Source organism: Artemia franciscana, chromosome 16 (genome assembly GCF_032884065.1).
Source record: "Artemia franciscana chromosome 16, ASM3288406v1, whole genome shotgun sequence".
Taxonomy (NCBI): Eukaryota; Metazoa; Arthropoda; class Branchiopoda; order Anostraca; family Artemiidae; genus Artemia; species Artemia franciscana.
In genome coordinates, this window is record NC_088878.1 from 1262226 (window position 1) to 1281142 (window position 18917).

Below are 18917 nucleotides of genomic sequence, written 5' to 3' on the forward strand. Positions count from 1 at the left end.
TTTTCTGGGGGGGGGGGGTAAGGTAGAGGAACTTTTCATGGGAGAAGAAAATTTTCCATGAAAAGGGCGCCGGATTTCCCAGTATTATTTAAAAAAGGTCAGAAATTGAATAAAAAAAACCCGTTTTTCAACTGAAAGTAAGGAGCAACCTTAAAACTTAAAACGAACAGAAATTATTACGCATATGAGGGGGTTCTTCCCCACGCCAATATTTCGCTCTTTATGCTAATGTTCTTAGTTCTTTCAAAATAGCTATTTATTCTAAATAAACGGCCTTTGTGATTCAGGGGTCATTCTTAAACAATTGGGACAAGATTCGAACTTTGGTGTAAGGAGCAAGGTATTTAGGGGGGGGGGTGAAACCCCTCATATACGTAATAATTTTCTGTTCGTTTTAAGTTTTAATGTTGCTCCTTACTTTCAGTTAAAAAAATTGTTTTTTTTTTATTTAATCAGCTTAAACAGATCTTTCTATATATTGATATCGAAATTCCGTTTTAAAGTTCCCGTTATTATTGAGCCGTGTCACTCCCTATTTACAGTTCGTTGCCACGAACTGTTTAATTTTATACAGTCCTTGACTCGATAAGATGACCCCCGAGAAAAAAAAACAATATTTCTTCGGTTACCATTCTTTTAGGAAAGAAAATGCACAATTATACATTTTCATAGACAAAACCTCTGTACTGGTGTTGTTTGATATGTTTAATACCATGTAGTAGTTTTCAGTATGATCACTCACCCTTGTAAGTTTTTAGCCCCTTTTCGAAAATTGGACAAATCTTCTCAGGCTCATAGCTTTTGATGGGTAGCTTTAAATTTGTATATTCTGATTCACCGTAGTTCAATTCTTTCCATGCATAAATTGTTAAAAAAATTCTGTTTTTCAGAGTTCCGGTTACTACTAGCAACAGTTGCTTCGTACTTACAGCTTATTATATTCAGTTTATTGTCGTGTATTTGCTAACTCGAGAAGCTTATTTGCTTTTTTTAAGACAGGGGAATTCCTTGTTTCATTTGCCCAGGCAAAAATGTGGCCTTTGGTGAGTCCTAAGGCGCCTTGTGCGAGTTGTTATAATTGCAAATCTCATCCGTGCTTATGTTAAATATTCTACAATTGAAAAATTAAACAACATAAGACATCTAGAAAACTAAGGAAATTATGATCCCCCCCTTAGATCGTCAACATGACATACTATGGGCCAAGTCTTTGTGGCTAGTTGTGGCTGATAAATGTAAGTAATGATGTAAATTTCAACGTCTTTCACAGGATCCTGATTCTTAAAGATTAGAAAACACAACAAAAAGTGAAGATGGGATATATTGGGCAGACAGACTGGGATTGCGTGAATCGTAAAACTGGTCAACTGATCCAACTTATGCAAAATAAAAGTCGGATTCGGTTTGACTTCTAAATGCTGTCGTAAAGTCTGGTTCAGTTGTATTTGAGGGTCTCCAACTTTGAGAAATCATAACCATCAGTTGGCATGTTCCTAGTGTGATAGAACTGCATCAAGCGTCGTGGAGGCTATGGAGGGCTTGCCAGAACTGTGCTACACACAGAGAAACTGGGTTTCACACCTGGCTTTCTAAGTTGTACATCAGGTAGCAAAAAAGTCAGCAACCCCTCTGTTCTAAAATTGTTGATATGCTGTTCGTGCACTTCAATTGTTATCTATTTGTTATTTATTTTCCTTTATTAAATATGCTCAAAGAAGAAATTAGTCCACTATGGGACTATTAGAAACGAATGAAAACCCCTTTTTTTGTGTTATTGCCAATGTGTCGACCTAAAGTTATTTGACGCATTGACCAGTGCTGGGGTTCGTGCACCATATTATCAGATAATTGCCTCTTTTATTTTATGCATGGATTTACCTATAATATAATTTTTATTTGCTAGTTAAACTCTCGGAAAGACAAGCCTGTTTTCAATGGCCGTAATTTGTTAAAAAGGAATAAATTGGTTTGTATTTAAGTTCTATTTTAGTCCTTTTACGGGCTAACTATACCTTACCATTGATGTATAATTCATGGATAAAGTTACTTCAATTTGGGGGTTCCATTGACTTTATTGACAATGAGTTTGACTTTGATTATATCTTTAGAGTTATATTCCTACGATTATTGATAATTATCCTGAACCCTGGTAGAGTTTAGAACAGAGAATACGCAGTTTTTGTCATTGTAATATCCCATCAAGAGCCCCTCTCCCCCCCAAATAAAAAGAAGATTTGATCATAACGAAAATATTGGTGGTACTGATCGTGGAACCGTGGGCCAAATAGTGTGAAACTTACTCCCACACAGCAAATACACTTGCCATAGCCACACTGGTCATAGCTGTGGCAAGCCCACAGAACAAATCAGCAAAGGTAGCACTTATATAGCCCGTGGCGCATTGGAGTTGACCTTGACACCTTGGGCCGCGTTACTTATACTGGTTACCAGCGTTGGTGCTAGAGAAATTACACTGATGACCTTGGGACTGACTCTGGTACCGCTAGATAACGAATGCTGGTGGCATAATAGTCCATGAGAGATTTTGGTACCCCATCTTACATTTTTGTGAATTGGCATAACTCTATTTTCTACAATTCTCTAATTGAACTACGAAAATTACAAGGTTTTTCTTCCCTAATCAATGAGTAGGTAATTTTTCACAATATTTATTTATTCATTCCTTGACTCTAAAATCAGTTCATGACAAAGCCGCATCCAGGGGGGGGGGTAGGATATTTTTGAGTCCTCTCTCCCGAAACGTTTGTCCGAATCAGAAAAATGTAACAAAAATACATAAAAACAAATTCTTTATGTGTGTGTAAGCCCCCCCCCCAAAAAAAAATAAAATAAAATAACCACCAGAACAAAAATCCTGGATACGACCCTAGTTAATGATAATCGAGTTCAGCCTCAAACTCGAGAGAAGACATGGGTAGTTTTTTTTATCGAGAATTTTTTTCTCGAGATCGACTTATTTTCTTTTATTTTTCTTCAAACAAATAAATAAAACGATCCAAAAAAAAAAAATTTAAACCAAAAACGGAATTTAGTTCAATGGAAATGATGACTGAGAGATGGGTAGTTTTTTTTCTCGATAATTTTTTTCTCGAGATCGACTTATTTTCTTTTATTTTGCTTCAAACAAATAGATAAAACGAACCAAAAAAAATACGAACCTAAAAAGGAATTTGGTCCAATGGAAATAATGACTGAGAGATGGGTAGTTTCTTTTTCTCGAGAATTTTTTCCTCGAGATCGACTTATTTTCTTTTATTTTGCTTTAAACAAATAGATAAAAAATACAAAAAAAAAATACAAACCAAAAATGGGATTTGGTTCAATGGAAATGATGACTGAGAGATGGGTAATTTTTTTCTCGAGAATTTTCTTTCTCGAAATTGACTTATTTTCCTTTATTTTGCTTCAAACAAATAGATGAAATGAACCAAAAAATACGAATCAAAAGCGGAATTTTTGTTCAATTGAAATGATGACTGATAGATGAGTAGTTTTTTTTTCTCGAGAATTTTTTTTTTCATCGAGATCAACTTATTTTCTTTTATTTTGCTTCAAACATATAGATAAAACAAACCAAAAAATTACACAAGAAAAAAAACTACATAAACTTGTCCAGTCACTTTTTCCTAGGCCAAGACCAACATAGGCCAACAAAATTATTTTCCTATGAATTTCTGCCTTGGAAACTATTTTTATTTCTCAAGTATTTTCGCCGTATTTGATATTTTTATTTGTTTTTTTTTTTAATATCTTATCATGTTACATTCATATTTCGTCATATTTGTTTTTGCGCGGCATTTTAAATGTCATGAGACGAATAATGACAATCCTAGGTAGATTAAACAATATTTTCACATTAGAACAGCTCACTATCGCACAAAGAGCCCATTTACAACGAGATATTTACTAATATTAAGATTTAGCTAGCGTCAATTTGACCCAACAAATGTTTTCTATAATTATGTTATCGGCTGAAAAATTCTATGAAAATTCTGACTAGCTTAAGCTAGTGTTAGCTAAATCTTGGTATTAATACAATCTCAGTTGTGGTAATCGTTAGTTTTAATCCTCTGTTCTTTTCTTATAAGCTTCCCTTCAAAAAGTAAGTCGAACCTTTCGGAAATTACGTCAAAATGAAAAAAAGAGAAGTCTTTCTTACATTAATTCCTTTGGTCGGGGAACTTTCTAATTAATGAAAGTGCTTGTAGCAGAATTTTTTATTAGATTTATAATTGTCAGGAAGCTAAAATTTGCTCAACCTACTGCTACTATGTTTAAGACTGAATGAGGTTTAACGTTTATTTAGTTGTGTAATTTACTGACTTTCTGAAGTTGACAACTTGCTGTAGTTGAAGAATGACTGGAGTTTGAGACTTTCTGAAGTTTAAGGCTTACTGAACATGAACATTCACTGATTATCTTAAGTTGAAGATCTAGTGAAGTTTAAGATTTATTCAACTCTAAAATTTACCGAACATTAAAATTTTCTGATTCGCTGAAGTTGAAGATCTTGCAATTTTTAAGATTATTTTTAAGTTTTATATTTGCGGAAGGTTATCATTTACTGATTTACTGGTATTGAAAGTTTATTGAAGAACTAAAGATTAAACTTCCAGTTACTAAGTCTGCAGATTTAATGAAGTTAAATACTTACCGAAGCTTAAAGAAAGGTTAACATTTACTGATTCAATGAAGTTCAAAGTTTACTAAAGTTCGAGATCTACTAAACTTTAAGGTTTACTAAGCTGTTTAAAACTTTGTTGTCTAGGCGCACCAATAGTTAAATCAGCGCATGCTTGAAATCAATATAGATTTGGCTGGTCGTGATAACTATTTTAAATTTTAGGCATTAGCTTTGAGAGTGAACAAGATGACTTGCAAGTTCTTGCTGATATCTACTGTAATAGTTCATTTTCTGAAGGACATCTTGCATCCTTAGAAACACGAGAAAAGCAAGACTTTCTTATTGAGAAGTTTTCTGACCACATAAGTAAGTAGTTCACTTTTTTGAAGTAACCTCTCATAGCCCTTTTAGTGGCACTGCTGCTTGATGCAATTTGTTGCAAGCTGCAAACTAGAATGCTGCTAATTCATTCATTGACCGTTCAGATGCTGAGCTCTATCTTAGGTTGATTTATAAATCCTGCTTCACTACAATCAGTGAAAACTAACAGCAATAATTGATGAATTAAACGAAAACCTACCAAGCCTGAAGTTTGATTGTAAGTCTACTCCAAAGATGGAGCGTCAGCGTAGCTGAGAGTTCAAATGAGATAGACGCGTGCAATGGCCTCGATTGACCAAAACCGACGCCAGTATTTTAAAGTCATTGTAGTATTCGGTGATTAAGCTCATGAGGAAACGCTAAGAGTTCAGCAGGGAGGGTAATTGGGAGGGAAGTTGAACTTTCAGCTACGCTGGTGCTCTTTCTTTGGAGTAGAATTACAATCAAACGTCAAACTTGGTAAGTTTTCGGTTAATTTGTCAATCCTACTCCAAAAGGAGTGCCTTAGTTCCGCCCCGAGTTAAACTGAGATTTTAAAGTTCCACATGAGCGGAACTAACACTAATGACCACTGATAGACCTATTCATAAAATGAGGCTGTTGTACAAAACTTCATTTATAGTAAGATATTTCAAATATAACAAAATGCAATGAGTAATTTCGAAAGACAGATAACTGTTGTCCACTTTCAATTGGTTTATTATAGAACGTTGCAAACGTTTTGGCCTTTGTCCAGCCTACATATCGTACAATTTGGTCCACATCAACTCCTCTTACTATAAGGTGGGACGTCGAGGCAGACCCTGTGCTATGAGCACCATAAACACTGATATCTATATCTGCAAGAAATAATTCTTCTTTTATCCATCTAGAAATAGATGACAGCGGTATGAGGCTATATGTAAGAAAAAGTCCGTCGTCTCTATCCAGATATCACGTCATACTAATATGCCTAGCTATGTGCGTCACCGGACAGAAAGACTACTTTTGAAAAGACCGAAACTTAACTACTGATTTGTGGTGGCCCCGTTTTGATGTTTTTTTTATAACACATTGATTTGAACATCCAAACTTCCATCGTCTTTATATATCATATTACTATTATGTATTATCTAATATAAAGTAATATGTATCATATTACTATATATCATATTATGTATCATGTTACTAAGATAACCTGGCAAAAAACTGAACTCTTTCACAAGCTGATAGAATCCATAAAACTGCTAATTATTGTGTTAGTGTCTTTAATTGAAGATTTTCGATATCCCAAGCTGGCAATCTAAAGAGACCGAAAACACGTTTTACATTCCTAATACTGGAAGTCTTGGGTAGACTCGGCCTTCTATTAAAGACACGTCTCATGAACTTCTTGGTTATGTGATTACTGCCTAAATGAAGGCTTGGTAAAATTGCCGAAAAAGAACTCTTCGCAGCATTAATAGCACTGTATCCAACACCAGAGTGAAACAGCTTCGTAAGAAAGGTCAAAGTCTCCGGTAGAGTCGCCTCCAAGATCTGGATTGTGTTTCTTTCACAAAAGTCGATTCATTTTTCAATGTAAATCCTGTCTGTTTCTACCTTCTGAAGCGTCATCAAAAGTAAGCTAGACGGGGGGAATGCATAAAAGAAATGAGACTCCCAACGCATTGGAAATCCATCTAAGAAAAAATATTATGGATTTGGTTTCCAAAAAACAAATGGTTTAATCTGAAAATTTAATCTAGTTGCAAACAAATCAATATCTATCGACTGACATACCAACGAATTCAAAATAATAAATATTCTAGAATCCAATTTCCATTCTTTTTCATTGTCAAATTTTCGTGATGCCTTATCCGCGATATTAGCAACTCCTGGCACATGTCCTGCAGATCTCCACCCTTCGCCCTGCAATACTAGCTGCCTGATCCTATTTGCGAAATAATTACAAAATTCAGATTTAGTTCCTTTCATTTTATTTATGTAAGCTACTGTGGTTATATTGTCTGGTCGCAGCCGGTCATGCGTTGCTTTAATATCCTGAGCAAAACATTTTAATCCCAGGTAAACGGCCTTTGTTTCTAAAACATCGATGTCAAATCGCTTCTCTTCTGAGGACCATTCCCCTGTGGCTGTTTTGATGGAATATTCATTCGCGAGTGTTCAGCCTAATTTTGGATGCATCACTACACAAATATTTGTCAGTTGATACAGGCTCAATTGCTTTAGAAGCATGATTGGCAATATTCAACCACCATTGCAGTTCCGAAATTACATCGGATGTTAAAGCTAGCCTAGCTGTAAATTCACCCCTCGCGTACTTTAGTGCTTGAGTTTTCAACGATTCCGCTTCCCGGTAATATAAAGGCCCTAATTCCACTGCTGGCAAGGCTGAAACAAGAACGCCTAGAGTTTCGGCCAATTCTTCAATCGTAGTCGATTTTTAACTAAGAATTTTTGAAACCAAATCTGAAACTTTTTTAATTTTTCTTTCTTGCAGGAAAATATGCATTGAATGCAAATCTAACAAAAAAAAAAAAAAAAAAAAAAAAAAAAAACAGAAATTCTATTTGTTGACTTGAAATGAGAACTAACTTTCCCGGTTGAATCACAAACCCCAGCTCTGACAGTAATTTCAGTGTTTCATAGACATTGTTTTGACATTCTAAATATGACCTTCCCAGAAGAGAATATTCTAGATAAACAACTGACAAATACCCTTTTCGTCGAAGTAGGGAGAAAATGGGTTTCATAAGTTTTGTAAGAACCCTTGGGGCAGATGATAAGCCGTTTGGCATAGATGTGAAGGCATAGCAACAATCTACTTCAAAACAGAGTCACATTTGATCATCAAAATCAACAGGACATGAATAAAAAATATCGATAAGGTTAACAGAGGCCATAAAACAATTTCTTGTCATTAAAAGAACCACAGACTGAACACTTTCCATTTAGAATGGTAATATTTAATGCTTTCGTCTAGTTTTTTAAGATTCAGAATAAACCGAGAAGACCCATCTTTTTTCGGGACCGTAAAAACGGGAGAAACACAAAGTGTTCCCTTTATTCTGAACTCGTGTACTTCAACAATAACCCCTTTATGCAATAAAACATCAACTTCTTTTCTTATAGCCTGCATTTCTTCAAACGTAAAACTTTTGTTTTTTGTTTCCAAAGCTTTTAATGGTGTTTTATCAAATTCAATCTTATAGCCTGAAGCTACAATATTCAAATCACTGGTTATTGACTGCCATTTTTAGACAAACTTGCTAATTCTCCCTTCTTTAAAGTTATCAGCCAAATTTTGTGACTGCCTATTGAAATTAAAACAAAATCATAAAAAACAAGGCCAAGGCATGTTAAATGGTACATAACAGCTATTTGCGACCCTTTTTCGGAAAATTCTGGAATTTGGACCTCTCTTGATGGTCCTGGCCCTGACTTTTACGATGAATTGGACGTGGAGCCTCGTTCTGCCATCGGCGATAATGATAGGCCTACCCTTGCACGTTTTTTGGTCTTCCAAATGATTTTTTTCAAATCCGCCACGGATTTGGCTTTGGACATTACTTTGGGAACATATTTGCCAAAAATAAACTCCGTGGCTTTTACTTCAGGAGGGCATAAAGCTGATGCTACCATGGGATCTGGGCTCAACTCGAATTTCATCGCATGACGTGTTTTTAGACTTGAAGCATAATGGGTGAGGCCAAGCATGTGAACTGCATCTGTTAGGTTTTTGACAACCTTTTCTTTGATATGCTCATTTTCAAGCTCAAAGATATCATTTACTGCCTCTAAAACACAAAAGGTTGAGTGAACAATCGTGGCTCTTAAATAAATCTTTTAGCTTCCCTATTTCCAAAGGCTCAGAGAAAGCTCTATTTGCAACTTTAGCAAGTTTCTTGTGGATCTTTGGACCATCTTTGTTACCAGAACGTTCTTCAGAAATCTTTTTGAATAGAGCCATTTGACATGTTTTCTTTTAATCTTTCACCTTTGTACTTTTCTCGAGAAGCCTTCCGCTTTCTGTCGCGAATTTTACGGGGCTCGCAGAGCCAATTATTATGGTTCTAGAACCTATTTGTGGGCTCCAAGAGCTAGATTTTTCGTTCCTAGAACTAATTAGAGGGCTCCGAGAGCCATATCGAACACGAGTTTGAAATAAAAGGGCTCCGAGGGCCATTATTTGTTTTTTTATCAGTATCACTCACACTTGAGTGTATTCTGCGACGCAAGTGAGCTTTATATTGCCTTCCACGCCTTTCACGATCATAATATTCATTAGCTAAACTGTCCAACAATCAAATCACTATCTCACTATCACTTATTATTTAATTGGGTCTGAATCAAAGCGAATGCAAACGTCCAGGATCGAGGCGGTTGCACGCGCCTATCTCAGTTTAACTCGAGGCGGAACTAAGGCGCTCTTTTTGGAGTAGAATAGTAATCATAATAGCAGGAACGAAGTGATAATAATATTAATATAACCATAAGTAATAATTAATATAACCATAATATTATAATATATATTAATATAACCATAAGCATAAGTAATAGAGGTGTTGATAATATAAAAGCAAAATTCGTAATAGCTCTGGTTCATTCGTTTATTAAATAGATAAATAACTGCTTTTACTAAATTTCACTATTTACTTATTATAAATCTAAGATACCACAGAAAAAGAGAAGGAATGAAAATAATAATTTTTCTGGATACACCGTCAATAAGTGACACCTTCATAGCTATTTTGTGTACACTCAATGGCATTGCCTAAAGGCTATGTCCTCACTGAAGTGGCTCTCAATTTCTAAAATCCATTCTAGATGGGGTGTAAAACTCTTGATTTCCTGCGTGCTAAAAACTATCCTTAGGACGAGTCAGAATGTTCTTGAGACTTAACAAAAGTTGAAATTAAATTTGGACTATTATTTTTTTTACCATTATTAGTTACTAAAAAATGCTCAAAATACAGTAAAACTGTTGGATATACATTTACAAATATACAACTTTATAATAGATTTACAATTTACAACATTGCAACAAAAGGAAAGGAAAAATCAATTAGATTCCCGATTGAACAAACAAGACCTTCATGACGATTTTATTCATTTTTTGATTATGGTTGGCAATTTATCTAGCATCGACAACATGTGGGTGAGCAAGAATTTTCCATTGTAAATATAGATAAGACAAGATTTATACATGAAAAATAAAATATACAAGAAACATTTGTAGCTAATTCCTAAAAAGGCACAAGGGTCTGTAAAAGGAGGAGCCACATGGGGTATTCAAAAACTAACTCGGAGAAAAAAAGGAATATAAGGACTACAAGATTGCTCAGCAATAACTAAACAGACTCCAATCAACTCGAGAAAAAAAAGGAATAATAATTTAAATATTTAGAGAGGCCAAAAAAATATCCTAATATTTTTTTAAAGAGGCTAAACAAGTGAAAACCTCGAAATGAATCAGGGATCATCCTCCATACAATGTGACTTAGTGTTTCGGGATTGAAGTCCTACCTTATGAATAGAATAAAATAGATTTGAAAATGACTCACGTTATGAAGATGATAGTCACTTGGATTGGAGAGAAATGACAATGAAGTGCTATGGGGTCCGGGGCTAAGAAAAATCAACACGCAGTTGTGAGAACAGAAAATGATTAATTAGTTTTTCTGATTGTCATTTAGCTGCTACATTAATAATACTAGGAAAAGGTTTCAAAACAGAAGGGAAAGTTAACATCCATATTATTGGACAGTCAGATACATAAGATTTGATTGAGCAGTGAAAGATGACGTTCGAAATTGTGCCAAGCAAACTGTATTTAAGATTTCTTGAAAGCTTAAGGCTCCTTTGTATCCTCATTTTGATCAAATCAAAGGGAAATTTCAAATATAGTTTTTGTTTGCAATAAGAAAACCTGGAAATCAAACACAACGATCCTTATGGATATTAAACCTTTAGCCCCGGCACCTAGAAGATGACCTCGTAAATTGATAAGCTTTTCATGCTTGATAGTTGCCAGCATTGGTAGCTAATTTGTAATATGTAATTAGTAATAAACTTATTTTGGTAGCTAATCGTTTTTTTAGTTTTTGGGATAAAGATTGAGCACGTTCCCAAATAGAAACGTTCGGCATATGGCTGCATATTTCGCAGTACTATTAACTCATATGAAACACTACAAAGACCCAAATCTCTGTAGGAGTGAAAGTTCACAAAGTAAATTTGTAAATAAAGTCGCAGACCATAGTCGAGCCACCCAAGTCTTGTGTTTTTAATACGGACATTGTTTCTCCCCTGTTTCAGGCAGTCCCAAACACATGAGCTGTCAGCTCTTTTGAAAACACTATAGTTTTACCTTGGCTTCCATCAGACGATGAGTTTCATTTTTCATTAATGAAGCTAATAATTTCTTTAGAAAATTTGGTTGTTGATCTTCCCTTACAGTGTTTTGTATAGAGTGGTTTATAGAATTTCAGTCCATCTAGAGTTGTTGTACAATGTAAATTTTGCCTTATAATCCAGTACCATTCCTTGCTCCTAACTATTGGCCTGTTGTTTGCCAGTGCATCACCTAGGGGGTTAGCACCTCCTATACCAGCATTACCAGCATTATTTGCTAGTAATGTGTTGCTGCTTGATTGTCCCTTCATATCTTCTGTTGAACTGTGTCAGCTCATAAGAAGCATCTAGTCTATACTACCATGATATGTAGCAACAGAAAAGCCTTAGCATCTTTTCTCTTCACCACAAATACAGTACCATCAGATCGACGTTCAAAGTCCCCTCTTGATTTCCTCAAAAATGATTTTTATTCTTCCATCTCCTACCTCTCACAATCTGTTTTACGTGATAGTATCTGTAGCTCCCTGTCCATGAATGTATAGTGTTAAGAGGAGGTTAGTGCTGGAAAAGAAATTGCCAAAGTAAAGGATGTAACGGGCAGGGTTTGTGAATATGTTCAGAAGCCCACTCAAATCTTTCGGCTCCTAGGTTTCACTCTGTGTGCCCTGTTTTCCACGTCATCCAATACATCCTCTCACATCGGAATCGATGATACCCGGTTAATAATATATCAGCAAGAAGTTGATCGAGGTCCTCCACCTTTAGTTAAAATTTGAAGTCACTATTCTGTATTGCTTATCATGTTGTTTCTTTGACTAAAAGGTCTCAGATTCAATAACAGTAGAAACATGCGAAAATTTTGAAGGTATCTAAATCTCTGAGTTCATTTAGTATCCTCTGTATTTACATGCCGACTTCCACGAGTCACGGCTGTGTCATTCTTCTGAATCGTTCTGTCCAAACGGGTACTTTATCTTCGAAGCATCCGGTCTCTGCACCATTTTTATTCAAAAAATCAACCATTTTAGGCCCCAACAATATCTCTAAATATTAAGATATTAAGACTTTTTTTTAAATATTAAGACTACTAGGAATCTTCATTTTAATCAAACCAATGCAATATTACCAGATCCCGGGTACCATAATTCATTTCGGGAGGGTAGTGAAAAACTGGAGGAACATTCTACCATTTCAAACCATTCAATTATTTTGCCATTCAATTATATTTAAACCAAAAATGCATTTCCCCTTATAGCATAGTGAGACAACTTTGACAAAATAATTTCCTGGGTCAAAGAACGAAATGACCTACAAACATCCAATATATAACAGCATGAATTAGCCCAGAATCTAATACAAAATACAAAAAGCCAAAAGGGTTGTAACTTCACACTCACTTGAATAATTTATCGGGAATCGAATTGACAAATCATAGACTAAATGCTTAGAATTTAGGAAAGCAATGAGAAAGGGAATGTTTTCAAAGATTTTACTAAATACCTATTTACTAAATGCTAAATGCTAAAATATTACCAGTTATTGTTTTTTTTTACTTTATGTAAAATCATATCCAGGGCGCAATTAGAGTACCAAGGGTATCGAAATAGAAACATTTTATTTTCCCTAGCTCCATCTTAGAAGATTTTCTATGATTTTTTTGTAGGTTTATTACAAAATTGCATTGATTGCTAGCCTTGCGTAAAGTGTCACCATTGTTTCCACAGTGAACCGTCACAGAAAATCAGCGTCGATGAATTTGATAAATTTAATACTGCTTTTCATTTGTAAAAATTCCAACATAGACAATCTATTGATTCCCAGTGTGTTTAATTAGACGTTATTTCCTATGTATGCTTTATTGGCTGGGTCAAATTTATTGTTATCAAACAGTTCGTGGCAACGAACTGTAGTAAGGGGCGACCCGGTTCAATAGTAAACGAAACTCTTAAAAAATGGAATTTGGATACTAATAGATATATCAAAAGAATCGGATTTTTATGCTTATTGAAATATATAAGTTTCATCAAATGTAGTCTTAACCTTCAAAAGTTACGAGCCTGAGAAAATTTGCCTTATTTTGGAAAATTGGGGGAAGCACCCCCTAAAAGTCATAGAATCACACCATCGCATTCAGCGTATCAGAGAACCCTACTGTAGAAGTTTCAAGCTCCTACAAAAATGTGGAATTTCGTATTTTTTGCCAGAAGACCGGTCACGGGTGCGTGTTTATTTGTTTTTGTTTTTTTCCCTAGAGTAATCATATTGACCCAGTGGTCCTAGAATGTCTTGAGAGGGCTCATTCTAGTGGAAATTAAAAGTTCTAGTGCCCTTTTAAATGACCAAAAAATTGGAGTGCAGCAAGGACCCCTCCCATGCTCATTTGTTTCCCAAAGTCGACGGATCAAGTTTTTTACTGTTTAAAAAAATAAATTTGAGAGAAGGAGTCAAACTTTAGCTTAAATAGCGGGGCGTTGAGGAGGGAACAGCCCCTTTCATATACGGTAATTTCTATTCGTTTTAAGTTTTATCGTCGCTCCCTAATTTCAGTTAAAAAAAACTTGTTTCTTATTTAATATCATCAAGGGCGGAGCAAGATGTGGTTAATATTGACAAGATTGGCATTTATTTTTTAATCAGTTTTACTACGGCACTTGAAGTGCATGTTTCAACCTACGTTTTGTCATCTTAGCCAGTGTCTTCTCAGAAATTATTTGTTTTCGGAATCTTAAGAAAATAATGATTCCATTTATATGTGAATAAAGTTGGCACACTAAATGGATAAATATAGAAACAAAAGGATAATTGGTATCTCTAAAAAGATGTTCGTGTTGGCAAGTAAATGGACTAATAGGTTGAGGTGTTTTATCATGAATAATTTTAACAATGGCTTATTAGCACATAGCTTAGACTTTTGGATATTTAATTTTGTACACATATCTTTGCAATTCCTACTATGTAACCAAATACTAAGGTTATATTCTTAAATTATTTTGCTCAAAGACGTGTATGGTTGTGGAGGTTTCCGAAAAACCAATTTAAAGAATCATATTTCATTTTTACCGGCTTGGTACATTAAATGCATTTGGAAAACATCCCACTTGATGGAACACTAGTAAGTTTTGGCGAGAAATTTTTAAAGGAAAACTGGATGTGGCCGCTTTATAAAATATATAATCGGGCCCTGATGACGACAAATTTTTCAACCAATAGCAATCATAGTAGTTTTCCTGCCTGATACCGTCTAGGAACATAGACGTAAGACAAGTGGACGAAAATAAGATCTAAATAATATCGCTGCCGATACGAGGTAGCAGTAAAAAAATTTTCTTTTCAACATTAGCAACAACAACTGTGGTCGATGTCTTTTAGACGTTAAGCTCACCCTCCACAGCTTGTTCATCAATAGCCAGACTCACTAGTGCAGAATTAGGCTAAAATAGGGCTTAAGAACATCATTTATTACTTTCACAGCTTTGTACGTATATGTGTCGAAGACATACACATAAATGCCCACTCACAGACGTATAAGCACACAAATACACGCACTCAGACATAGACACAAAAGTATGGTTAGAAACCTTCTATCTCCTCCTCCGCCTAAATAATGGCCAATTCAAGCCTTGCTCCTATCTGTTACCAGCCGATTATCAATACATCAACTATATTCACTGTTACTGTAACACCAACTAACCGCCTCAAAAGAGTTCCCACCGAACTCCTTCGTATGTTTTTTGCCACTTCCTAACATTTACTGCCATAGAAGGAATATGTTGGTCCTTATAAAGTCCAAAATAAGAGAAACCTCACTCCAAGAGAATTAGAAATTCCTTTATTAATTTCAGGTATTTTTATGTATGTGTGTCAGAGACACACATACATAAACAGAAATACACATTCACACGAACATGCACACACAGTTACACACACTAACACATACACATACATAAATACACACACAAACACAGATACACCTACAGACACAAAAATATGGTTAGAAACCTCCTATCTTTCCCTCCACCTAAATAATAGCCAATTCAAGCCTTCCTCCTAGCTATCACCCCCTGATTATCATCAAATCATTTTTATTTAATGTTACTGTAGCACCAACAGACTGCCTGTAAAAATTCACTATCTTCTTTACCCTTTTCTGGCACGTCCCGGTATTTACTGCCACACAAGGAATATGATGATCCTTAAAGTCCAAATGATAGATTCCCAACTCCAAGAAAACTAAAAATCCCTCCCAGTTCTGATTATCCTGATGCACCGGAATGCTCAGAAAATTCACGAAAGGAAAGGAAGGGGGGAATCCAATCCGAAAATCACATACTTTTGAAACTATTGGTAAGAATAACCTTCCTCCTTAAACCATGACCTACTCCAATCCATCTGTTATTCTTCAGCGCACGAATGCCAACACAACACACTATTCTAATATTAATCTTCCACAAATAATACTCCCCTATTCATCCAGCTCTCTCTTTGCCTTCTCTTACCATTTCTTACCATTTACTTACTAAGAAGGAAAATGTTGAACCCGAAAGGCTAAAATGAATGAATTCTGGTTCAAGAAGAATTGGGAAGTTACCGCATTTCTGAGAATCTCAGAGAAATACCAGGCATGAAATTTGACTTCAAATCCGTAAACCAGATATGACTGACAAGAAAGCCCCTTTCCCATTAGATTATGACCCACCCTAATCTTCCTCCTGTCGATCACCGTACGGTAACCATATCATCGAGTTACTTTAAAATCACTCTACCACCAAGTACCACATCCTAAATACTATTACGACTAGTACTAACAACTCACCACACCACCAAGACGCCTGAGACCAACGAAGCTACGCACACTCCTCTTCCATCCTAATCTATTCAAAAGCCTCCATCTTTACACCCTCCCTGGAAGTTTTCATTTCTCTTAAATCTTTCTTTGCGACATCCTCCCACCTCAACCGTGGACGAATAATTTTCCGTTTGGCCCAAGACGGTTGGCCGAAACGGACACGAAATTGGGATTGAACCATACTTTTAGTACAGATTGAACAACCTGTAGACAGTTACTCTGGAAAGCATCTGGCAAATCTTCATCCATTTTTAAGAGCGCTCATGCTTCCACTGGGACTCATCTCCCACACCCGAAGCGATTTTTTAAGTGAAAATTATAAATTGTGGGTGCACAAACTTTTGACCTTTTGAACCATGTTTGACCACTGTCATCATTATAGCTTTCAGTATTCTAATCTTGGTTCACAGACTTATCTTGCTGTTCTTCCAAACTTTTCAAGTGTGAAAAAAGACACCCTAAGTCTTGGTTATTCCGCTTTTAACATCTTTACTGCTCCCTCCGTCTTTACTAATAATGATATCTAGGTGGAGTTTTTTATTGTTTTAGAAAATAGAGTTGTGAGAAAGATTCAATCTTTAGCCTAAAGAACGAAGCGTTGAAGAAAGGATAGCCCCTCTCATATTTGGAATAATTTCTGTTCGTTTTTAAATTTTAATGTCACTCCTTACTTTCAGTTAAAAAACTTGTTTTTTATTTGATTTCTAAACATTTTTGAATTAATGCAGGTTTTGATTTTGGCTCACCGTACATGAATAATTAAAACAAAATTTGCATATTAATTTTACTTTTTTTGGCTAAATAGCTTTCTCAAAATTTTGATTCTACACAAAACTATAGCTTTCCCGAATTTTTTCTAGACAAAACTACAGTATTATGGTTTTCTACACAAAATTCTTTAAACTAATCCTGTCTTTTTGTATAAAAAATAATAACTGAGGAGCTAAGGGAAAAATTCATCACCCAAACGTCATTTCTTTTTCATGGAAGATAACGACGAAGATTTTGTGGAGACGTAGAATAGGACGTGAATTATGTCAATAGCTTTCTTACTTCTTCTACCAATACATTCACATTCTAAACTGAAAATATAATGTATTTGCAGTATTTGTCCTTTTTATTGACGGAGTAACACGTTAAATAAGGGACTCGAATTCACCACAGTGAATATGAGTTACAGTTCATACGCACCACCAACTGAGCGAGAAAGGGCTAGTTCATTTGTTTTCTACTTTTTGAGCAACTCTTGGGTAAAGGGCCGTACTTTTTGAGAAAGGGCCGTTCGATTTCTATGATAGAAGATCTTTAGAGAAGGTCTTATCACCACAGTGAATATGAGTTACAGTTCATACGCACCACCAACTGAGCGAGAAAGGGTAGTTCATTTGTTTTCTACTTTTTGAGCAACACTTGGGTAAAGGGCCGTACTTTTTGAGAAAGGGCCGTTCGATTTCCATGATAGAAGATCTTAGAGAAGGTCTTATCCTTAAATGGTATACCAGACAAATACATAAAGTAATTAGTGCTATCTATGAAAATAACATTGCTGAGGTTAAGGTAAGAAATGAGGTTTAGTGTATAAAAATAGATGCCTCTCGAATACAGTCGAATAAACTTCTGGTATTTATGACGTAAACAATTACTATATGGGATTGCTGATAATTATAGTATTATAGATATTATCATCCATTTTAGATACACTTAATGTTAAAGAAATGATAACTAGTGGTTATTCCATTTCGTGCGAGAGAAACACATTTGAATGGGAGCCATGGAATGTTGAGGACGACAAAGTTGTTAACGAAAGTATTCCTGACAGTTTTATCATAGATGACAGTATTGCTGGACAAACTTGTTTTATTTGGCTCCTAACCCGAAGTAAGTTATCTTGTTTTCATATTCGCTCATGTCCACGACATTAATAAGTCATTTAAAAAAATAAAAGATCTCGGGCCAGTAGAGCCGAACTGCCCTACCATGACATATAAGAAAAAAAAATCTTGGGGTGATAAACGGGTCTATGGCCAGTATGAAGAAAAAGAAGAGAATTAATCAAACGAATACTTCGTCTGAAAACAACAAGCCGTCCACAGTGTTAAAAAAATACAAAAAAATGAGACAGATAAAAAAAAAACACAAATAGAATCTAAAAATTAAAAAATATAACTATAAAAATCAAACAACCAAAATAATACATACAATAGCTACTCACATATAAAAAATAGCCAGCTACTTCCATAAATAATAAGGAAAAACCCACTAGAAATAAAAAAAAATTTACAAAAAAAAAACACTAAAATAAAAAAAAATATTATAAAATACACCTCCTCTTCTTGCAATTTTCAGCTGTTTTTGTGCGTTCATAGAAGTGGTTGGCTGTTTGTAGTTCTTAGTATTGATAGAACATGTTTGAATAAAACATTGAAATTATTTCTCAGGCGCAACAAATATTTTTTCAGCTTAAACCGGCCCCGGACGCGGTAGCACTGGTTTTCACATTCATTTTTTGCTCATAATATCATAAAAATGAAAAAAGGGCTGTCTTGGCTGACGTCAGAACATCGGTTAGCCACTTCTCTCTGTCCCTAGCAGGGGCCAATTGTATCTTTTACTAATAATGTGCATTTATGGCGTCCTGCATCACCAGCAATTTACCCATTGCTGGGGGAGTGGATTGTGACTGGTGGGACGTGTCCACACTAATTT

The 18917-nt window shown here is 35.3% G+C and overlaps 1 protein-coding gene across 2 annotated transcripts in view; it reads left to right on the plus strand.

Moving 5' to 3' along the window:
• LOC136036887 (adhesion G protein-coupled receptor L1-like) overlaps positions 1 to 18917 on the plus strand; it is a 150159-nt gene that overhangs the window by 10104 nt on the left and 121138 nt on the right. For both annotated transcript variants that reach the window (XM_065719246.1, XM_065719245.1), the window contains exons 2-3: positions 4868 to 5011; positions 17907 to 18089. In XM_065719246.1, the coding sequence (XP_065575318.1) occupies positions 4868 to 5011; positions 17907 to 18089 (327 nt within the window). The remainder of the gene's footprint in view (positions 1 to 4867; positions 5012 to 17906; positions 18090 to 18917) is intronic.